The 25,327-nt window shown below is 35.0% G+C and overlaps 1 protein-coding gene across 1 annotated transcript in view; it reads left to right on the top strand.

Annotated features, from left to right (window-relative positions):
• The window catches only part of AKAP6 (A-kinase anchoring protein 6), a 522,653-nt gene that overhangs the window by 453,736 nt on the left and 43,590 nt on the right, over positions 1 to 25,327 (top strand). The window contains exon 12 of the mRNA XM_074284790.1: positions 17,765 to 17,980. Coding sequence (XP_074140891.1) covers positions 17,765 to 17,980 — 216 coding nt within the window. The remainder of the gene's footprint in view (positions 1 to 17,764; positions 17,981 to 25,327) is intronic.

Raw genomic sequence — 25,327 nt, 5'->3', positions numbered from 1 at the left:
AGATATGTTTTATGGACCATCATTCTTTTTTCCCCATCCCACCCTACACTAAGTACCAAATACAACTTCAGGAATGCCTTTACAGAATCTCAAGATTTTGAAGGAACTCCAGGAACTCTGCGACTCCGTACTTGAAAAGGAGTCATCTCTACAATATTTCTGACGGGGGGGCCCTCCAACCTCTTTCTGCTTGAAGGCTTCACCAGGGTAGGACAGGATTGTACTTATAAATGACAGTCTGGAAACACTACAATTTAAGTAGTATATTTAATGCTTTTAAGTAGCATTATTACTATTTTTTAAATTTTGATTTGAGTCTAGAGGATCAACAAAATAATAAACTATATATATATATCTTTTGCTGATTTCCAAGGGGTGAATGCTCACACTAAAACTTTACTAATCAACTCTCATGAGCTGATTCATTCATACCACCAAGTAGGTACTTTCAGGTATGCTTCTTCTCTACCTATATAGATATTAAAAATTCATGAACCCTTATAATTTTCATTTATACCTTGAAGCTCACTCTGACTATTGCAATACACATTGATCTTTCACTTCTTTGAAATTCTGCAACATTTATAACCTATTCCACTCAGTGTATCACTTCTTATATACATGAGTAAATGATTTCTATCAAAATCTTCATCTTTGCAACTATATTCTAAAGTACTCCAGGACTGACTTCTCTTGTAGAATCCCTTTCCCTATAGTATTTAGCATGGTGGCTGGCCTATAAAGCAGTACGAATACAAACATTTTTAATATAAAAAGCTAATATAATGAATCTATCCATTTACATGAATAACTGCCTCAAATCTTAATCCATCCTTGGGGGAAGAGACTAGCAAAGTAAGGTGATGCTAACCAGGTTGTGCTGTGTTGGGAACTCGGTGTGGCCTGAGTTTGCTCTGGCAGAGGTGAAGGCCTAGAAGAACATTAGCCATTTGCATTCTATACCACTGATTGAACTATCACCCCAGCCAGTGTGAGGAAAATGCTCTTAAGAATTTAAGAAATAAATAGGGTAGCATATTATTGCAGATTGGCTCTATTCAGGACCATCAGGACAATCAGTTTGCCCCAAAGGGAAGCAACATGAGTGGACCCCCTCCCTCTTTCATATAATGATATCATGAGAAAGTAAGCTACATTGGGACAAATCAGAAATACCAATATTTCATCTGCTGGAAATGCTTTAGTGCAGGGCAGTGACAAAGCTGCAAAAGGACAAATATGCATGAAATGGATTGAAAATATGAATACTTTCATTAATTATCAGTGATACATTATACCAAAAATGAAGATAGACCTTTCCAAGTATAGGCAAGAGCTTCATCCTGCTTTTTATCAATAGTTGACTAGCAATGCTATCAGCTTCTAGTCACACAGTATTGTATTTCTAAACAAGGCAGGAAAATAGTAAAACAAAAACGAACCCCATCCCTAAGCCTAAATTAGATAAAACTGAAAATGAAATCTAAACCTCATTGAGGTTTTTTATTTTCAAAACATATGTAAGGATAACTTTTCAACACTGACCCTTGAAAAACCTTATGTTCCTATTTTCTCCCTCTTCTCCCCCCTTTTCCCCTAGATGGCATGTAATCCAATGTATGTTAAACATGGTAAAATACATGTAAATTTCAATATAGGTATACATATTTATACAATTATTTCAAGAACTATTAACATAAGAAGAGGAAAATAATGAAGATCCTGAGCTTATTAAAAATATTCACTTAAGGTGACTTTCAGAAATTATATCTAATTATTAATTGAGTGACAGAAACAGTACCAATATCTCAAATGGTTTTGAAGAAGAGATGAGCATACTTAGACTGGAATTGTAAAAATCCCTTTTTGAATTTGGTGGTATGACCCCAAATGGTAGAATAGTTATATCAAATAAAGTAATAATAAAACTATGAGGCAGCTGGGTGGTACAGTGGATAGAGTACTGGACCTGTGTTCAAATATGGCCTCATATACTTACTAGATATGTGACCCTGGGTAAACAACTTAACCCAAATTCACATACACACACAAAACTAGTATCTTCTGAATTGTGAATATATTCTTTCACATTATTTAATGGAAAGTATCCCAAAACTTCAAAATCTGCATATAGCAGCAGATGCTGATCACAAGAAGCATGAGAGGAAAGAGAGCTGTCAAAGAATACTTCTAAGGACAAATGTCAAACACCATCATAGCAAAAGTAATTTGAAAGAGCTATTAAAATTTTGGAAAAGTACTGGAAGAGTACATTAATATCAGTGGGTATGATGGTCCATCCCTAAAATATTTGCTACTAGAGATAAAATCACTTAAACGCTAGTGTTCTGAGATTCAACAAGGCTAAAGCTGATTGATTGAATATCTGTATTAAGTTCAGAACCATGATTGTGAGTTCTTGGGAGTGGGAGCCACTAGACTATCAAAAAAAGGGTGACCTAGAAACAGAATAGATTTAAGCTTCCCTACCGATCAACAGTGTAACTTCTGTGAATAACTGCTGGACTTCCAGCTTAGGAGAGTAACAAAAATGTCCGGTAGAAAACTTAAATAAGGCTAGGTTGCCTTCTTAAAAGTTAAAGCAACACAAGAAGTCAAATCAGGACAAAGAATATAAACAAGTTATCAATCAGTAGCTCTCCTGCAGAAATTTTAGAAATTAGAGGCAAAGTAGAATCCCTGAATAAGGGAAATGTGGACAATTTCCAGTAGTCTATTCTATATAGATCCAAAACAATGAAAACAAAATTCAGATAAGATGAAACCTTGTATGCTATTAATATAATAAATGAGGGAATAGTAGTTTTATCAAGAGGACTAACTGAATCTCTAGCTTTTTTAGGTCTGTAATTACTGATTCAAATGCTTCACTGTGGCAAATTTGTTTCTTGAAAGTATCTCACCATCTTGCTAACAGACACAAATCTGATCTCATGTTTTTTAACAGAGGCTATCACATATCTATCATCAAAAGATGAGAAATCCAGATTTCTCCTACTATTATACAGTTGTGTAATTTATACAAATTACTCACAGCTTATATCTCTAAAAACAAAACCACACTTCTAGTACACTTCCCAAAAAACAATATGTTGGATAGGAGGATTGAAAAAGTTGAGCCACAAAGTCCTAGAAATGAGAAACTTCTTATTCATTCAATAATTATTGTTCAAGATACACAAAAGTTCCTTAACATTTTATTCAACTCTTGATTCAGTTCCACACTCATGGTTTATTAACATATTGTAAATACATAAAATATACCCAAATATAGTAAGAATTGTAGAGTATTGGGTGTCTAACTTGAAGATATTTTTTTCCTATTTGGAACATGTTCCCAATATAGTAATGTCAAGAACAATTTATATAAAATATGGTATTTTTCAAAGAGATAGCTTAAGTCTATTATGGTCCCACCCAGCCATTATCATTTGTTATCATTCCTCCTAAGTAGAATGAAATATAGTTTCTAAATAACATCGTCTAACCAAAATATTGGATTAATCATTTCATGTGTATGAGTGACATCAAGATGACATCCATTCCATTTCCACACACACACACACACACACACACACACACAGCAGTAAAAACTCAAAACAAAACCTCAACAACATTAAATAGATCTGTCATCTGGTAGAATATTTCTCCAATGAAATAAAAATGGTATTTGGACTTAATAAGAATGCAATTCTCTATATCTCACTAAGGAGACTCAAAACTTCATGTTTGAATTTGAAGGTTACATTTAATCAATAGGTAAAAATTAGGTCTACAAATATCTTGGACTCCACCAAGAAAATCTGTACATGAAGATGGCAAAGAGAAAACTGTGGCTATATACATTTAGAAACCTTCTGAAATCAAAGCTGAATAGAAAGAACATGTTTAATGTAATTGATATATACATACATGTATATATATAGATAGAGATATAAATAGAGATAGAGATAGAGAGAAAGAGAGATATATAAAGATATATTCGTGGGAATTCAAAATGGATCATCAGACTTGGAAAAAATATTGTTTTTTTAAAGTATACAATATTAATAAAACAAAGGGACAGGCATCTTATGGCAGCTCAAAAAAATAAAAATAAAAGTTCAATACTAAGTACAAAAAAAAACCCAAAAAAAAGATGAACAAGTTTGATAAATATTCTTAGAGTATATGATAAACAAATTAAAAAAAAAAAAAAGCAACAGAAACACATTTGGAACAAGCACATACTACTTCACTATCACTATTATCAGTCCAGGCTGATAACAGGAACATTAGATTTGTGAAATGTGACAGAAAGTAGTCTACCTCCACATGGAGACTTTGAGATGGTTTACATCCAAGAATGGAATTAAAAGACCCTTTCCAGATGACATCCACATGAACTCAGTCAGCAACTTGTCAATACAGAAGCATTGAACAAATGACCAAGTCATGTGGATTTGTCTGTGGAAAAGAGAAAGCTTTAGATGGCATTCGGGACCAAATTACTCCTACCCAAAATTACACGAGACTTATCTTAAAGGAGCCCAGACTTAGTTATTGAGATTGTATGTGGAAATGATAGAAATTGTGCAATACATAATGTAAAAATTTAGTGCCTACCAAATACTTAGCAAGACATGACCTGTAGGCTAGAATTATATGTCAGAAGCTCAATTTTTCTCTCGTGGACTGTTGAACAATAAATTGAGGCAATACAAATATAAACCTCAAAATATCCTGGAGAACTCAACCAATTAACTGTCTTGGAACCAGATCATTATCACAGACTGAACTGTTGCCCACAATCTCTTGAGCATATTATCAATCCATGAGAACATTTTAATAGATGTTGCCATCTCTGACATTCACAATAGCAAACAAAAAAGTTTCAAAACCCAGAGAATGAGAGAGGGAGATAAAAAAATCTTATAGGAATAGGATTAGCTGGATATTGTCCCTATTCTGTCTATTAGACTTACATCAAGGATGTTTTCAGGGAATCCAAAGAGAATAAGCTAACTTCCCGATATTTTTATTCAATGACACCAAGTAGTCATTATATCTATTCATGCAGATGTCTGATTATTGTTAAATATAAAAGCATAATAGTAGAATAGTGACTTGTTCCTGGATTATTTTTATTTGAATTCGATTAAAATATATAAGCATGGGGTAAGTAGATGGCAAAGTGAATAGAATATGAGCCCTAGAGTCAGGGGGAGCTGAGTTCAAAACTAGCTTTGGCCATTTGCTAACTATGTCATCCTGGGCAAGTCACTTAACTCTGATTGCCACACACACTTATATGCATAAGGCTTTTAACAAAAAAGCAACACTAATAACTAACAGCTATATTCAACTTTAAAGTTTGTAAGGAAGTACTTTATTTTATTTTATTCTCTCATTTGAGCCTAATAACAGCCCTGGGATGTTGGCGATATTGTTATCCTCATTTTATAGCTACTGAAGAAACTGAGGTCAGAAAAGTTAAGTGACTTGCTCAGTCACCCAGCTAGTCAGGATTCCAACTTATCTGCCTGACCCAAAGTTCAGCACTTTTCCTGTTATACTGTGCTTTCTCTCAAAGTATATCATTGGTACTCCCTTTTGGATAAAATATATCATATCATATCTCCATAAATTTCATTGGTCTACCTGAACTGATGAAATGATAAATTAAACAATGATAAATTAAGCCAACAAAATAAAGTGATAAAGGGACTAAAGGGCATTTCTATTTTGCATGCTTGAGATAAAGTGATAGTATAAATATTCCCACATGTCTTCCTTCCCTTGGCATAATTGGAATTCACTATTTTAACATTTGAACAGCATAATTTTGATAATGACATGGGAAAACCCTCAAATTAAGATCAATAAACTGCAGAGCTCCTTGAATGAAGGAGGACTCAAATGTCCAAATTTAGGATTATATTAGCAAGAAATGTTTCATGCGATTGATACATACGTAAAACCAGTTTTACTGTACACTTTTGAAACTACAAAATGGATCATCACATCCTTGGAGAATATTCTTTAAAACAGTAATTTGGTGAATCCAGTGCCAAGGCTCAATTTCCTGGCATTACTGTGCTTTGTTCATGAGGTTAATTCTACATATGGTAAAATTTTATTGGAACATAATTTTCTCTTCCTCAGATTTCTTTCAGATCTGTTCTGTTTTTACTCACACTTTTCTGTGATACATGGTTTCATTATTTCAGTACAGAAACTCCTTGAAAGTAGGAACAGAGTCTGCTTAACTCATTTATAAAGTGTATACAACACAGTTAAGCTACAGATGAACTACAGGTGAATAAATCTTCATGGATAAAAAACTGCAGTAATAAAGACAAAAGGGCATAAAATCCTTCCAAATAAGATTAAGTTTCATTAAATTGTTATGGCAAATAAGTGAAAACACCTTTAAACATAAGGAAACTTTATTGTTACAAGAATTTCAGTGACAAAAAGAGGAAAAATATTAGGAGTATATACTTACATGTGTGAGTGTATATATGTATATGCATACATATACATGTATAATTTTAGCTAAGGGCATGAGAAATATGAGATGGAGATGAAATGTAGTTAGAAACTAAGAGGTTATAAATTGTAGATTTGAGGGTTAAAATTGCTGTTTGGAATTGACATTTTATTTTGAGATACTTGAAAAGGAAATGATGGGATTGTCAGTTCAAGGAGATTTGATGTTTTGTGCTAATTGAAAAGAAGAGAGACTTGGGAGACAAGGAATAAATGTGAATTCTCATAGTCAAGACAGAATTGAATTGATGTTTCTTAGACATTATAAAAGAGATGAATAAAATTGAAAATGATCTAAATGATAAAAGATTTCAAGAGAGAAACAAGTATAAAGTATTTGTCAAGAAGTTTTTGAACATCCCAGGAACCCACAAAGGTGGGGGGAGTACCCTTCCAGTGTATATGGGAAGGAGATGGGAGGGGCTTTGCAAAAAAAAAAAAAAAAAAAAAAAAAAAAAGACTAAAGATATCAAAGAAAGAGTATTTGACCTGGACTAAGTATGGAAAAAGTATGATCCCTTATTTGTGTAGCCTTTCATAGGATCCCAGGGACCAAATCTGCATAGCATCCGAAAAGAACTCACACAGGACATAAATCATTTAATAAATTTGTGACTACTGCCAAATAATATCAACATTTCAAAGAGTAATTTCTATGGCTACAAAGTTGCGGAGCTGAGATTCAAACTGAAGTTCTCTGATTCCAAATTCAGTGCTTTCATGTAACTAATCCAAATGAATTTTGGTGGGAAGCAGGAGTTGAGTCTTGGGCTTGGAATCAGGAAGACCTGAGTTCAATTCCAGCCTGTGATTAATTAGCTATTTGACCTTAGTCAAATTATTAAACTTTTGCCTCAGTTTCCCCATCTGTAAAATATGGATAATAATTGCACCTACTCCCTTGAGTTGATGGGAGAACCAAATGAGATAATTTATTTAAATACTTATGTAAATACTAGCTATTATTATTCTTAATAGTTCTTAATAAAACCCTTAGCAGACTGGCCTTCTATATCCTCCAGCATTTCAGCAGTCATAAAGGCTATTGTAATCATCTAATTGTTCAGTAGCATCTGACCCTGTGGGGGATTTTCTTGGCAAAAGATACCAGAATAGTGTGCCATTTCCTTTCCCAACTCAATATTAGAACTTTTTACAATTGTCAGGTTCATGTCAGTGTTTAGCACCAGAACAATCATTAGTCCAAGTCAAATACAGCTTTCTCGTCTCAAAAACAGGAATAAAGAATTAAATCTTCTAATTTGGTTACCCTAACAGGGATGAATCTCACCATCATGCCCAAGGAAGAAGCCAACCAAAAAAGTAATAAAAGGACCAGGGAGCATTATATTTTGCATGCTTGAAATAAAGTGATAGTATAAATATTCCCACATGTCTTACTTCCCTTGGCATTCTTAAAATCACTGTTTTAGCATTTGAACAGTATAATTTTGATAATGACATGGGGAAACCCTCAAATTAAGACCAATAAACTGCAGATCCCATTAAATGAAGGAAGACTGAAATGTCCAAATTTAGGACTATTTTAGATCGCATTTTTATTATTGCTACTTAATCCATTAAGGATCCTTGGAAATAATATCTTCTCATGGATGTCAGCCAAGTGTGATATTTCTAACTATGCAGCTTTTATTATTCTCCATCAGTGGTTTGAAAATTAAAAATCGAATTGTTCAATGTTCTGAAAGACTTAGCTCTGCAAATGATGAAAATAGAAATTGGAAATATCAATTTAAATTGGTCTGTACAGCTTTCTATAAGAAATTGTTCTCAGCTAACTGCACAAAGAAAAGTATCTGGCCAATCAGACTTGTTATCCAATTGCTAATTATCCCATCTGCAAATGAAATTCCTCTGTAAGTCTCTGGAGTCTAGCCCTTAAATACTTTGATATTTTGATAGATCCATGATTTAATTAGTGTGGAGAGGCAGCATGGTACAGTAAACTGAGCAGTAGACATAAAGTCACAAAAGCTGTGTTTGAACCCCATTCCTACCGTTAACTAGTTGTGTGACCTTAAACAAATCACTTAATCTATGAGTCACTGAATGTAGTAAAAATGATTTTAATACCATGTAAATGTCAGGAATAGGGCACTGGACTTGAAATTAGGAAGTCTTGGATTCGACTCCTAACTTTACCACTTGTGATGTTTTACAAAATAGATAATGGGATTGATGATGATGATGATAGTATTTAAATAGCATTTTAATTTTTTTTCAAACTTTACATTATTTCATTTGATATTTACAATAATTTTGATACCCTCATTTAATTAATGGCGTTAACTAAGTTGCACAGTAGATAGATTGTTAGGAAAACTAAGTTTTCTGAATTAAAATTTGGTCTTAGATATTTATTAACTGTATAACCCTAATCAGGTCACTTAATCCTGGTAGCTTCAGTTTCCTCATCTATAAAATGACCTAGAGAAGAAAATGGAAACCCCCTCCAGTACCTTTGCCAGAAAACCTCAAATGAGATCATGAAGAGTTGGATGCAACTGAAATGCCCAATCAACACATTTTATTGATGAAGAAACCAAGGTAGATAGAGATTAAATTACTTTCCCAGGATTAAAAAGCATGTGTCTAAAGCAGATCTTCCTAACTATAAGCCCATTGCTCTATCCATTGTGCCCATCCAGCTGCCTCACTTAACTACACTCTGCTTCAGATAAGTTATAACTTATAAAATTAGGGAGGTGATCTCTACCAGTTCTAAATCTGGGATTCTGTGATTCCAAAGCAATGGCAGCCTCTCCACATCTTTTCCTGTATTGAGATTCTTGCCCTGATCTTTTGAACAATCTTCTACAGGGGATTTATCAAGCAAACTAAAAAAAAATATTATCCCAGATTATTATATAGAAGAAAACCACAAATCTTTCCCTCAGCAATTAAAATTCTATTTTTAAAAAATAGTTAAGTCAAAGATGCCTCAAAATATAGGGAAAACTAAGGTTATCTGGGGCTTCCACAGTCATTTGTTTAGTTTAATAGATCTATAGGCAGTCTTCAGGTTTCTCTTCAATATTAAAAAGTGAAGTCTAAGGCAAGAATGATGTTGACAATAAATCAGAATCAAGACTCAAGAGTTTCTCCATTGGCTCATATGTAACATTATTACATACTCCCAAAATATTGATAAAAGCAGTTAGAATGAGCCCAAAACAAACTTACAGATCATCTTCACTGAACTGAAAAAAAAAAGATGCATAGTTTATTGTGTGAACAATGACAACATTCTTATAATGTTCTTATATTCCATGGATCTGTGGTTTCATCAATGAGAGCATTCCTTCCAAAGATAGATTACAGCTCATCCTGTGTGCTTTCTCTTCTAGATCCTTTTATAATATTGCTATTAAGTAGTGTCCCAAATTTCAAGGAACTTCTTTGTATTCTCTTTACATTGGATCTGTTCCAGGGAAGCAGGAGTACTGTCCATGAATCATTTATCCCTTGTTCTTGCTGTGCATCTAGTCCATCTCTGAACATGTGTGATGAAGCAGCACTCCTTCTGGACCTGCTCTATCAACTCTCAGTTACAGACAGATCTCCTTAAAAACAACCACCCTACATCCAAAGCATTTTTGGGGTCCCCAGTTCTAAAATTATGGCTCATGAGCTCCTACCAATTTCAATTTTTAATCATTCAACACATTTACTTGAAAGCAAAGTTATTTTTACTAAATATGGGATTCAATAGTCTTTCACAAATATACATGGAATCAATGCTCTGACATGTGATTGCATAACACAGATGAGCTTCCCCTTTCCTTGAAGTTGCATATTGAAATTGTTGAGTAGCTCTGTTACATCTGTCAGAAAGGCAAGGTGCCATTTCCATTCTGCATCATTGAGCTCTGGTACTTCTTTGTTTTTTGAAAGCAGAAAAGTTGTAATCTGTGGAAGTCATAGAAACGTTTCAAAACTCTCCCTCGACTCAACCAATAGACTTCTGTGTGATATAGAACATCTTCATATTCAACATTTAGCTCAGACAGAAATTCCTGAAATTGTCTGTGATTTATTGCATTAGCTCTAATGAAGTTAGCACAAGATACCACAATTTTCATAACAGAGTCCCACTTCAGTGATTTACTACATAGCGCTTGTTGGTGGATGAGGCAGTGTATGGCTATTGGATGAGAATGATTATGTTTGTCCATCTCTTGGTTATTAATGCGAGCAATTACTCCTTTCTTAGACCCCACCATGCTAGGGGCACCATCAGTTGTCACACTGGCTAGTTTAGCCCAGTCCAGCTCCAAACCATTCATAGTTTAGCAAACCTTTTCATAGATATTCTCTCCTGTAGTTGTTCCTTTGATGCTTTGCAGTGCAACAAGCTCTTCTATGACTTCAAAATAATCATTTGTCCCACAAAAAAAAATTAGAAGTTGTGCAGAATCACAAACATCATTGCTTTCGTCGAGTGCCAAGGAAAAATATGAAATTTTTTTGTGGAGTTTTGCAAATGCTGATGCAGATTGTCTCCCATTTCTTCAATCCTCCATGTAATTGTAGATCCTGAAAGACTCACTAAATAAATCAGCCTTTTCTGGACACATCTCTTTGGCAACAGAAAGAAGGCATTCTTTAACAAATTCTCCCTCCACGAATGGTCTGCCAGTGGGTGCTATTAGCTTGGCAACTTGAAAACTTGCTCGCAGTGATGAAATTTTTAGCTACTTCTGCTTCACAAAAATATTGTTGTCAATGTATTTTTCAGTTTTAATATTTTATCTTTTCTCACTTTTCCAACCAAACAATCATATTTATCTTTATGCAGTTTCAGAGCGTCAACGCAAATTATATTCTTTGAACACAGACACTATATTCTGGCATATCAGATATACAGCTCTTTCCTTGTATTGCATTAAAAAGTAATCATAAGCCCACTGTTGTTTGAATATCCTATACTCCAAGTCAACTTTTCTTTTTCTTGACATCATTATTTCTAAGGGATTCCAAATTGCTATTAGTGAAATACCAATAAATATATACAGCACTACAAAAACAATATACCAGCAATAACTTTGCCCACACAGAGACATACAGATTGCAATGCCCAACTTCCTCCAAGCTGCCTCTGCGCTATGATGCCTCCATTTCCCGCACTCTCTCTCCTGCTTCAGATCTTCACTGCACACAAGTCACCACTCAGGCGGCCCTCCCAAATGCCCTGGCTTCCTCTGAATCCTGGGATCGGTTCTCATGATCCCGCACTGCATGATCGTACATGCTGCACTCGTATTTATCATAATCGCAGGCAAGACTGTGCATATAGATATATAACTGCGCGATATATTGTATGTGCAGAATGAGCTTCAGTGACAAATTGTACATTGGGGCTTCTGGGGGAGGTCATCATGTGACTTGAAGCTGCACAAGTGTATGGGGACCTTAAGCATCTGGAGGGGGATGAAGCAGTACACCAGCTCTGCACCCCCTCATACTTGGGATAAGTGGGGGGGCACTAAGGTCAGACCCCCAGTGATTATAAGGTGATGACATATGTTAGCAATATTCCATCTCTTTATGAAACTACAGAACATGCACACAATGATAAAACTGATGACCACAACAGCCAGACATGAGGTCACTATGGATACAGGACCATGGCCTGGGACCAGGAGCCTCACTCTGGGCGACAATAGCAGTCATTACTGCAACATGCACTAGAGAGGAAGCCGTTACATTGTCATTACAGCATAATAACAATGATAGAGTCAAGCTGGGACTTGTAGTACTAACTGTTACTATACCCGCACACCAGACACAGCCCATATATTCCCCTGCAGTGGCTGTGACATGCGCAGCATGCACTGTACATCCCTCGTGCCTGGCTGTTGTGGTGGCTTCCTTTACTTTACAAGGCCACGGGCCGTCAGTTCTCTGTCTTCTGCATCTCTCTCCCTTCCCCACACCATACACCCCGGCCTGGGAACTCACCTCACCTCGGTATGGCCTCACACTCTGTCTCTGCCACCTCAGCCCAGTGCCGGAAGTGTGCGTTGCTAATGTTAGTTTAGGTTGAACGTCACTTCCGGTCTGATTTTGCCATAACCCAGCGGGCCGCATCTGGTCCACGGGCCATAATTTGAGGACCCCTGGTCTATTTTAAGGACTACTAAGTAGAGAAGCTTGTTCACAGTTCCCAAAGAAATAAAGTATAAATATTTTTCATTCTTTTCTCTAACAGCAACGGATGACCAGGCCATTTTCTATTTTTATTTTTGTCACTTAAGAATAGAATACTTAAAGTATGAGATATCTGAAGGCCTTGCTACATATACTTATGTTCTCCCATCTATGAAAAATTTTCCATCCCTGCAAATAGTTTCCTACATACCAAGATGTCTATAGGTATACAAGCTAGCATTCTGCATAGTTCTTTGTCTATTATAGACAGATTCAGAAATAGATACCTGATATGCAACATCCATAAAGTATAAAACAAATTTGAATATAGACAGCTAAAATATGTCTCATGCCATATACAATGGTTAGTATAAATAAGTCACATATAGTAGAAATAGATCTTACCCACACTGTAATGCTTTATGAAGAACACTCCATGGTAGAATGCATATCACAGAGATACCTATCAGTTATCTGAGCATTCTCAATATGCATATCAACCCTGGTTTCAGGTTAATTAAATGATCTGCTTAGTTGGCAATCCATCAATACTTTCCATCAGCTCATCAAAAAGATCAACCAATTTTTCAGTAGGCAGTAGTAGACTGCGTAGTTTTGATGCTTTCCTCTTTTCCCTTTTATTATATAATACTGCCTGGGACCAGGGTAGTAGAGGGAAATTACAATCTCATTAGATAAATTTAAAAATCATTTTATACATTTGATTTATTTCTGAACTATGCAAATAATCATGGGTATATGTTTGAATTCCTATTTAAAAGTATTTTCTTTTAAATATAAACCAAAAGTAGTTGCAATGAATTATCTTATATAGCTAGCTGTATTTTGACATTTTTATATCCCTATTTAAGCATTAAAATAATACTGAATAGGTATCATAGACATAGGATATTAGGGATCCACAGAGGTATCATAGCCTAGATATGCTGGTTTCTTTGGGTATCTGTTTATGATTACAAATAAATATTTTAATAATTGGCAGAGAAACTCCATTATGTAGACAAGAATTAGTTTATCATAGAAATATCCTAGATACTTTCAAAATAGCTATCTTCACATATTGGGGGTGGGGTGGACAGGAATGTTGACCATATAAAATTCTCCTTTGGATTTTCCCGTTTTTTAAGCAATTACTGTTTTCCAACATGAGTTAAGAGGTTATTAATCCTGATTATAGACCAAGCCTTTGGCATGTTTGAAATTTTTTAAAAATATGATTATAAATATCTAAAAATTGGACATTTTATATAAACAGTAACTAGATTTTTTTATTTGCTTTATAATGTTTGTGTTAATCTCTCCTTTTAAACTACCTAATACCATAGATTAAGACAGCTAGATGACTCAGTAAATAGAACCCTGGAACTGGAGTCAGAAAAACTGAGTTCAAATCCAGCCTCAAATATTTACTAGATATGTGACCCTGGACAAATCTCTTTACCTGTTTGTCTTTATCCACTGGAGAAGGAAATGATAAATCATTCTGGTGCCATCACCAAGAAAACCCCATGGGCAGTACTGGCATGCAATGGTCTATGGGATCACCAGGAATTGAATACAACAGAATGACTAAATAACAATAATAATATGCTAGAGATTAGGTTGATACTCTGAAGTATCATGGTGACAATATAGGTAGTCAAATAATCATTCTGATTCCTTTTTTTTTTTTTCTTAAAGAAGGGCTAAAAAACTGTTCATACCCTTTGACCCAGCAGTGTTATTACTGAGCCTATATCCCAAAGAAATCTTAAAAGAGGGAAAAGGACCCATATGTACAAAAATATTTGTAGCAGCTCTTTTTGTGGTAACAAAGAATTAGAAAATGAGCAGATTCCCCTCAATTGGGGAATGGCTGAACAAATTGTGGTATATAAAGGTAATAGAATATTATTGTTCTGTAAAAAATGATGAACAAGCTGATTTTAGAAAAGCTTGGAAAGATTTACATGAACTGATGGCGAGCAAAACAAGAAGAACCAAGAACACATTATATACAATAACAGCAAGAATATACAATGATCAACTATAAAAGACTTGGTTCTTCTCAGTGGTTCAGTGATCCAAGGCAATCCCAATAGACTGAACAGAAAATGCCATATGCATCCAGAAAAAGAACTAAAAGACTGAATGCAAATCAACACATGCTATATATAATTCTTTTTTTCTGTATTTTTAATCTCTCAAGACTTTTCCCTTTTGCTCTGATTTTTCTTTTCCAAGATGATTCATAAAGTAATATGTATTAAAAATAAATAAATTTACTAGGAAAAAAAGGAATTACATATTCAGTGATTTTAAAGAAGATTTTTACTGGGGAAACTAGATGGTGCAGTGGATAGAGCACCAGCTCTGAAGTCAGGAGAACCTGAGTTCAAATGTAGCCTCAGACACTTAACACTTACTAGCTGTGTGTCCCTAGACAAGTCACTTAACCCCAATTGCTCCCCCCACAAAAAAGAAAGAAAAAGATTTTTGCCATGTAATTGTGTGTCTTGTTCAGAACTGATTAAAAAAATCTTTCTAAAAAGGATATTTCTAAATCTAATTTTGTATAATGTCCTCCTAAAATTACATTTACAATGCTCTTTCTGTCACTTCTTTCCCCTTGTTAACTTGATTATGAAATATTTTGTTGATTCTCATCTTTGGTAGTCTAATTTTGACTCTTTTCATTTCAAAGTCAGTTTTGCAAAAGCAATACCTGATGCATAGACAATGACTCCAATCTCACCCTTTCCAAATTCTTAACTTGCTCCCTCTCCCTTTCCCCAATAAAAAAAGAAAAAAAATCTTTAGATTTCTTTTTTTAAAAATACAAATATATCACTTTTTGGGCAGCTAGATAGCCCAATGGACAGAGCACTGGGCCTGAAATCAGGAAGACTCCTTGAGTTCAAATGTGACCTCAGACACTTACTAGCTGTATGACCCTGAACAAATTGCTTAACTTTGTTTGCCTCAGTTTCCTCATCTGTAAAAGGAAAAGGAAAAGAAGAAAACATTCCAATATCTTTGTCAAGAAAACCCCCAAAAGGCATCACAAAGATTCAGACATAACGGAAACTTAACCATTATTTATAAATTTGTAAAAGGTCCTCTCAGATCAAGTTCCATTGCCTTAAAATTATTCTTCAGTGCTACAAATTTAAAAATTAAGTTGTATTTAAATGTCTCCAGTAATAGCACAATTAAGGCCAGAAAAGTAGGTTGCCAGTATTATAACTTTATATCTCTCTGGGGTCTTTGTTTTTGTGGTAAAGCAGATCTTTAATATAATTTCTGTGTAGGTCTGAGAGGGAGTGGGGTAGGGGGTTCTCTTCATCTAATATTAGACTAATGAATAGCATAAGAAAAGAAATATGTCACACCTGATGGTTTACCAGGAGCTATGTAGGGAAATAGTAATGAACCCTAGGAAAATAAATAAGGGTAAATTCAGGAAACATATGTGAAAATGCAGCAGTGGTATAAATTGAATAATAAAATTCCTGGTCATATTTTGCCATAAATAGAGGTTTGGGAATTTGTCATTCACCTTATTTAAAATTCAGAAATATTAAAGGTACAGGGTTCTCTCATTACAGAAATAATAGAATTCTGGCTATTACTGAGTTAGGGTAATTTAAATGGCTATAGAATGCATTATATCAATAAATGGAACATCTGTATGAAATGTCCACCTGCTGATCTACTACTACTCAGTGTACATTTCAATGAAATGCACTTCATCATTTTAAGACTTCTTCTAATGAAGCCTGATCTGGATTAACATTTCGAACACAAATACTTTTAGGCATTAAAACTCTCTCTCTAAATGAAATTGCATTGTCTTGTTTACCCTCGTTGATTAATAAGCAATCTGTTAACTGTTAGAACAGTCCAATTGTGCCAGTAGAAGGAGATTAGTAATTCTGTGATGTTGGTGGATATAATCATCATTTCTCTTGAAGGCTTTGAATTAGACTATCACTTACACATTATCCGTAGGCAAAGAAAAGATAGAGCATTTTTAGACATGTGTACTCAGTAGTTTTACTAGAGTCATTTCAGCCTAGGGTCACCACAGCAACATAAAAACTTCCTGGGGGGTTGGGCAGGGGAGGTAAAACGGTGTTTCATTGCTTTGATATTCCTTCTAAATTGCTTCTGTCTGTCTATATGAGTGGATGTAACTTTTTATTTTAAACAAAGTGATGCAATACCCTGATATCTTAATTTCTGTTTTTCATGTTGTTTTTTCTTTAAATCAAGTTTAGAAAGAACAGGAATAGCTCAGTTATCTGGGTTTTTTCCTCAGAAAAGAGGTTTCATATTTTGAACAGCCTTTAGTTTCCTTGAACTTCTTTCAAGCATATCAAAAACCTCCAAACCTTCTTGCCCCAAAGCATTTAATGACAGTGCTACTTTCTTTAATGGTGTCTAATTGCCTTCTGTAGGACTTTCCCCCTCATTTCAGGTTTCCAGGGGGATTGAATCAAATTGGGCCAGGCTGTACGCTTGACATATATGTTTCTTGAAAGGTTTCTTTAATTCAATTTGAAAATGTTAAATGACTAAGTCTCAAAGGGGAATAGACTAGCTTTCAGGTACATAACCCAGTGGAGAAGGTGATGAAGGGGGGAGGGGGTGCGGAATGTTCTCCTAGCATTGGTTGGCAACATGAGATATTCATTTTAAGCAGAGGGGTTCTTAACCTTTTGTGTGTGTGTGTGTGTGTGTGTGTGTGTGTGTGTGTGTGTGTAACGGTCCTTTTTAACATGGCATTCTGGAGAAGCCTATGGATCTCTTTTCAAAATAATGTTTTTAAATGTATAAAACAAAATGCAGTGGGATGACAAAGAATCTGGATGGAAAGGAGACCAAGTGAGTTTCAGCCTCATTAGCTCGCTGTTCATTGTGATTGGAAATGATGAGTGTAGCTGAAAAAGATAAAATGTAAGAAAATAAGAAATTAGCAGTTCATGGAAAGTTTGAGGGCAAATGGCAAGACTGACATCCTCCTCTGTGTTTGTTGCAGTCTCTGTGTAATGAAATCAAGCAACGCAGGCGTGGGGTAGCCTCAGTCCTCCGCCTTTGCCAGCACCTCTTGGATGACCAGGAAACCTGCAATCTGAACGCAGATCACCAACCTATGCAGCTGATCATTGTGAACCTCGAAAGAAGGTGGGAGGCCATTGTCATGCAAGCTGTCCAGTGGCAAACAAGGCTACAAAAGAAGCTGGGCAAGGAACGGGTGAGTGATGCTTGTTTTTAAAAAGGCCCAGTGTTCTCCTCGTCTTCTTCTTCTCCTTTTTTTTCCCCCACAGAAGGACCATTCTTCTAGGTCTTGGCAAACACATTCATCTCACAAGTAGGTTTGCTGACTGAAGGTGTACTTCTGTCCAATCAGTAGGGGAAACTTGTTTTCCCCCCCACAGGGCTCAGATTTGCCTGACTAATAAGATGCATTTTAGTAAGTCTTAATATTCTGTTTTTAATAGCGCACAGGTTTTTATTGAACCTCACAAAAGCAAATCATTAATTCACTCAATTTTTTCAATCACCCCTTGCCCAAAATACCTGTTAATCATACAAGACCCCATGAATATTTTGCTGGGAGCTGATTCTGTACTCTGAGCATATGGGGCAGTACATATTTTCTTGAAATAAAGCCGTGTTTACTTTTCCATTACATGATGTGGGTGAGCTCTGATTTAGACACCAATCCTCCTTTATTTCCTACCTGAGGCAGATATGTGACAATGTCACATTGACACATTTGCTGAAAAAGGGAATTTCAGTTCAATTCTAGAAGAAATCTTTTTCTAAGTTGAATTAGAAGTTACATTTGTTATCATCAGTTTTTCACCAATACTGACAAGTAGCCGGATGGCAAAGTGGATCAGAAAGCCCTGAGTTCAAATGTGACCTCAGACATTTACTAGCTTAAACCCTGTTTGCCTCAGTTTCCTCATCTGTAAAATAAGCTGGAAAAGGAAATGGCAAATCACTCCATTATATGCCAAGAAAACTCCAAATGGGGTCATGAAGAGTGTGACATGACTGAAAAAAAACTAAAAATACCTAAAATATACAAATGACCTATAAGAATGAAGGAATAACATGTGACCAAGACTAAACAACAACAAATTATCTCCAATTTGCCAGTAAGAAAACTGGGCCTGAGAGAGGTTAAGGGATTTTCCACGATTACATCTAGAATTCTGTGTCTGAGAGAGGAGATCTTCCTACCTTCAGAAGGTCTAGTACTTTACCCATTATTCTATGATTTTCATGCATGAACTTGGAGATAGCATCCTCTTTGTAGAAGGTCTGATACTTATGTTTGAACAAATAAATTGAGTAAATAAAAGGAACAACTCTCCTGGCTCTTGTAGATCCCCAGGTTCATTTCAGTGGAAAGCTGGGGATTCAAAGTTCTAGCAATCAAAAGGAAAAAAATCTTTTAATGGCAAAGTGAGTTCCTCACTGAATTCCATTTGTAATAGTGCCCTAATATTTGTTGTCTGGTATGTTTGGCATCAGGGACTAGGAACAGAAGGAGCCATGAATTAGTTGGCTTTCTAAGCTCCCTAGCATATATAGCTACTCTGAGTCCAGAGAGTGTGATATTAGCCTCTGGGGTGCTGTTTGGTGTTTCTAAGCTAAAATTGTCAAATTGCCTATGACTTACAAATTATTACTAATAATTATCTAATTGGTTATGTTTTCATGAGACCACCTGTTGTGAAACTACTTAGTCATTGTGTTGGGGTACTATGGCACCTTTGGGGGGGGGTGAGAGATAGGAAAAGTTGTTTTATCCCTGGAAATATTGGTGGCAGTGGTTAGTAAATGCCTGAAACAGGAATCATATAGAGCTCTGAAAAGCCTTGAATGTTAATTCTACGGTCTGATTTTCTTAGTGTACAGCTTGCTTCAGGGAAACAAAAAATGGATTTCTTTTGGGATTCAGAAGAAAATAAAAAATGGCAGGAAGGCAGGAGAAGCTCTCTGAAGGCTAGAAATTAGAATTGTCTCTGGGAGAGGAGCTTTTTATATCTTTTCTGGAATAAGGGCAAGTTTCTGCAGTAGGAAGCCCCTGAAGCTATGACTTTGAAAGCCCTGCTACAACTTAGCATCAGTTAATTACTACTACAAGAGCAACACTAATCCTTTTTGTTGTGGTTATTCATTTTCTAGGCAAGAAGCTACTATGCTAAGTTAATAAAAACAGTAGTGGTTAAAAATAAGTCCTTGTGGGCTAAATTGAATAGGGAACCACTGTAAAGATGGATTAGACGTAAGGATGGAATGAATTTCTGGCATATGACAAGTCCAAGGCACTGAGCAAGAGACTGTTTAATTATCTGAGCATCACATGCTATTTTATGACATGTTTCTGTAGGATGAAGTTCGAGTTTAGCTTTACAAGACTCATATATACAATCCTGGTTTTCCTCTCTACTGATTAGCAGAGTTTTGCCCCGGGTCTTTGCAGTGGAGTTGTTTTCCAAAAGACTTATCTTCCTGAGTTCAAATCTGGCCTTGGACACTTACTATGTGACCCTAAGGTAATCTGCCTCAGTTTCCTTGATGTAAAATAGAATTAATACCTTTCCGGGTTGTTGGGAAGATTAAATGAGATAATAATTGTAAACCACTTAGTACAGTGCCTAGCAGATACTAGGCACTATTTAATGATGATGATGTGTTATTTTTATCCTTAAATCAAGTGTTCACTTAAACTTATTTCAATAAATGTTATAAGAGGCTGATATAAGCCCCTTTCCACTTTTCTGGGCGAATTCTGTTTTCTAGTTTTCCATGTAGTTCTTATCAAATGGTGAGTTTTCCCCAGGTAATTTATATCTTTTGTTTTATTAATCGCTGGACTATTTATTTCAACTGATTCTTGCTTAGTCTATTCCAATAATTCTCTTTTCTAGTTTTTAAAATTAGCTTAGTATATCATATATATATATATGTGTGTGTGTGTGTGTATATATATATATATATGTTTAAAGATTATTGGCTTAAAATATGATTTAAAATCTGCAAGCACCATTCCCCTTTGATTTTTATTCTCCCTCCCCTTCATTTATTCCTTTGAAATTCTAGGATATTCTAGAATCTCTAAAAAATAGTTCATCCTAGTGACATTTGTTACTATTTCATTGGCTTCTGTCAAGAAAGAGAGAATAAATCTGCTTGGTTATAAGAATAAATCCGGAAACTAATTTAGGTTGGATCATAATTTTTATTATATTGACAGAGCATAATTATAAGCAATAAGCATCCCACCCATTAGTTACTAGATTTCTTATTTAAAATGTTTATTAATTGAAAACTTGAAGATTGACTCCCAGATGTTTTGTACCTTTTGCAGTTATTTTGAATAGGATTTTAAAAATATTTTCCTCCCAAAATTTTGTTGCTAAATAGAAATGCTGGCAATTTTTATAGATTTATTTTCTTACTTTACTGAAACATCATTATTAATCATCTAGATTAGTTTATTTGCTAACTTTCTAGGGTTTTCTAAATAAATAATTACATTGTCTGTTAACAGTGCTGGATACAAGTACAAGAAGAAAAAGACAGTCTTGCCCTAAAGAAGCTTATAGTCCAATTGGGATAGTCAACATACAAAATAAATCTGAAAACAGAAGAGAGAAGATAACTAGAAATTATTTCCAGTTATATGGAAACTATATGGAAAAATCAAAGAAATTTAAAATGAGTGGTAGCAGGTAGAAAACGAGATGCTTTACTTCTTCCCTCTCCTTAAATGTTAATTGAGAAGTTCATGACTCCACCCTCTAAATTGAGGAGCAGAGTTCTGATGGGATTTGAGTATCGATAGGATTAGATATTACAAGATGAGATTTTCCACTGATGAGACTCTTGAGGACAGGTGGAAAAGACCAAGAAGTCCACTTGGGGATATCTCTAATTGTTGAGAAGGTTTTTCCTTATATTAAATTGAAGTCTGCTTTTCCATAACTTCTAGAAACTGATCCTAGCTCTATGTTCCGAAAATAAGTTTATTCCTATTCCCATAACAACTCTGAATATTTTGACAACAGTTTTCATGAATCCTTTCAGTTTTTTCATCACTGTACAGCACATGACCTATTTCTTTCATTTCTGGCTCTCATATGATATAGAACTGATCAGCTCATCATGTCCCTTTCTCTTGGTCCCTGTCTAGTTTATTATTGTATATCCTAAATTGTAATCTCTAGAGGCAGCTAAGAAATATAGTAGATAGGACACTGGTATGGAGTTCATGAAAAGCCGGTATGAATCCTGCTCATACATAAAATTAGGATGATAGCTCCTACATTCCAGAGTTGTTGTGGGAACTAAATGAGATAAAATTTGTAAAGCATTTTGTAGTTAACAATATGAGTTGTTATTGTGGTTATATTTTTAATGCATAGTTTTGCTCAGAACCTTCAATGGCTCCCTGATGCTTATAGGGCTAAATAGAAAACATTTAAGTTCCTACAGTCTGGCCCCGACTTCTCTTTCCAGTCTTTCAGGCCCACTTGAACACCAGCTGTTTCTCAAAATGCATACATATACCCTCTCTTGCATACATTTTGTTTGTCTCCTATGATTGAGACAAACCCTTTCTACATCTCTTCTTACTAATAGCCTTTCCTTTCTTCAAGTCCAACTTGAGGGCCACCTCCCCCATGAAGTCTACTTTGATCTTCCAGCTGAAAGTTATTCTACTCTTCTCCTACTTCTAAAGGCATTTTTTCTGAGTCTCTCATTTGCCTATATCACATCCTACCTATTTGGATTTAAATCATATCCCTCCTATTCTATTTCAAGGGACAACCTAGCACAGTGACATGCACACAAAGCAATTTAATAAACATTTGTTTAGTTGAGTCAGGCTTGTTTCTGAGTTTAAAAAAAAAAAAAAAGGCCTGAGGACTCTTGAGCAAAAGATGTGCCTGCATTATATGCCTCTCAAATTTATCTTTTTTTTTTTTTTTTTTTTTCACTCTCACAATTGTCTTCTTATTGTTTTACCTGCCTCAAGTCTCTTGGCAATCTGAAATGTAAAGTGATTTTCTTAAAATATACAGGTCTGACCACATTCCACCCTTGTTCAATAAACTCTAGTAGTCCTATAATACTTTGAGGATCAAACATAAACTCTCCTTTAGGGCATTTAAAAACCTTTAAAACTTGGCCCTAACCTAGCTTTCCAACTTTGTTATAAATTGTTGTCCTTCAATTCTAATGGACTCGGGATGGAAAATGCCTTCTGCATCCAGAGAGAGAACTATGGAAATTGAATGTAGAATAAAGAACAATATTTTCACCTTTTTTTTCCTTTCTCAAGGTTTTTTATTCCCTTTTGATCTGATTTTTCTTGTATGATATAACAAATATGGAAATATATTTAAAAGAATTATACATGTTTAACCTAGATCAGATTGCTTGCTGTCTTGGGGAGGGAAGAGTAAGAGGAAAAGAGAAAAATTTGGAACACAAAATCTTACAGAAATGAATGTTGAAAACTATCTTTACATGTATTTGGAAAATTAAAATACTATTGCGAAAACTAAACAAAAACCCCACAAATTGTTGTCCTTCAGGTATATTCGAATCCAGTTGACCTTCTTGCTTGCCTACCTGACACTTAATTGTCCAGCTGTCTGCTTTTGTATTATCTGTTCCTTCCACTCCCCCCCCATATATGAAAGAACCTTCTCCTTTATCTGTATTCTCTTAAAATGTCTATTTTTCTTCAAAGATCAGAGCTGTTATTTAATACCTTCCTTTTTGGACATGGATAAATAGTAGCGCCTTCCCATGTATGTTTTACATAATTGTAAGTCTACATGTTGTCTTCCACTCACCCCTTCTAGATAGTAAGTTTCTTCAGGGCAGGAAATATTGCATTTCTGTTTTTGTATCCATAGTGTGTAGAATAATTCCTAGAACACAATAAGTGCTTCATAAATGCATGTTGATTTATGGACTTTCTGGCTTCTATTTTGACTATTCAGAAGACATCTTGATATATTCTAAGGAATGTTTACAACAGCCAAGGTTACCAAATAAACAGTATATATGGCATAGCAGGGTTATATAGTAAAATGAGCCCTAATATAATTGAGAATAAGAAGGTTTTAGTTCTGACTCTGACCACTAATAAGTTGTATGAACTTAATCAAATTATTTATTTTTTTCCGGTCTTAGTTTTCCCACATGAAAAAATGAAAAAGATGAATTTAATCTCTAGTTCTCTTTCTCCCCAGTTATATAAATATATATAGCATATATCTAAATACTTTAAAAAACAGGAACTGGATTTTGTTTTGTTTTTGTTTGTTTATTCTTTATGTAGGGTCTACTATGTTTTAAACATTGAAGAAATAGCAAAAAAAAAAAAAAAAAAGCAACCATTATTAGCATCAGTTAAAAAACTGGCAAAGTTTTACTTGACAATTAATAGCAAAGTTCTATTAATATAACAAAATAACTCTCCAATATCTGTTCCAAATCCTACCATTCCTAGTTTAGGCATTTCATATACTCAAAGCATAGGACAATTTAATTCAGAAAATGTTTTGCAGCATATTTTCCATCGGTCAAATATCCTGTGCCCTCAGGTACTCCCAGCTATAAAGTAAGAACCCCATTTCTGCAGGGCAGAGAAATTTTTCCGATTTTAACTTGGAATAGTTTTCATTTTTGTATACTGCCTTAGTGCTGAATTTTAGACTCATTTTTCTTAGTTAATAGGAATACTATTTATCATCAGAAAAATGGTCTCCAAATTAAAGTGCTACCTTCCATGTTTTTAAAAATGTTTTTAAGCCAAAACAGCATCTCAGTTCCTTAGAGATTCTCCTAGTCTTCTTGGATGTGTGGAAAACATTTCTGTCTTTGAATCCTTAGTTGTTCTAGTATTGTTTCTGTTCTTCACCAAAGTGTTTTTTTTTTTCTTTTTTTTTCTTTCTTTCTTTTTTTTTTTAACTTCCCTCTTTCCCTGCCACTCCAGTGCCCTGATATAGAACACAGAATTGTGTGTCCAGAGAAACCCTGCACTTCTGCTGGCTTTGGAAGTATGTTCTACATCCAGCCACATAATTGAAAATAATAAGGCCACGATAAATGGGATGGCCCCAGGGTATAACACCCAAGGGATTCAATTGCTGTCACTTTTCATCAATGTCCATGCATCATGGTAATTGAGGTAACATAACCAATTACCACATTTTAATTAGACTTCTAAGAACTTGGGAAAATTTGCAATGGTGAGACAGCTCACTTTAAGTAAAAGAAAAAAAAAAAAAAAAGACAACCCTCTTCATGTTCCCGGGATTGTTTCTTGGGTGCTTATTTCTTAGAAGCAGGAGGTGCATGAAACACACTGGTTCGTCAATCTTAGCCTCCCTCTTCTCTCATTCCCCCTACCCTCTTATGCATTCACTCAGTTATGATGCATTTTCAAAAACAAAATAATTATAATACTATTCCATTGCCAAAATTATAACTTCACTCTCATCATTTATAATGTTAGGAAAATACAGATGAAGATGCTTCCTAGAGTGCTGTTTTGGGGTTA

The sequence above is a fragment of the Sminthopsis crassicaudata genome, chromosome 2, assembly GCF_048593235.1.
Source record: "Sminthopsis crassicaudata isolate SCR6 chromosome 2, ASM4859323v1, whole genome shotgun sequence".
Lineage (NCBI taxonomy): Eukaryota > Metazoa > Chordata > Mammalia > Dasyuromorphia > Dasyuridae > Sminthopsis > Sminthopsis crassicaudata.
The sequence above is the reverse complement of the archived record's forward strand: the minus strand, read 5'-3'. Positions and strand labels throughout refer to the sequence as shown.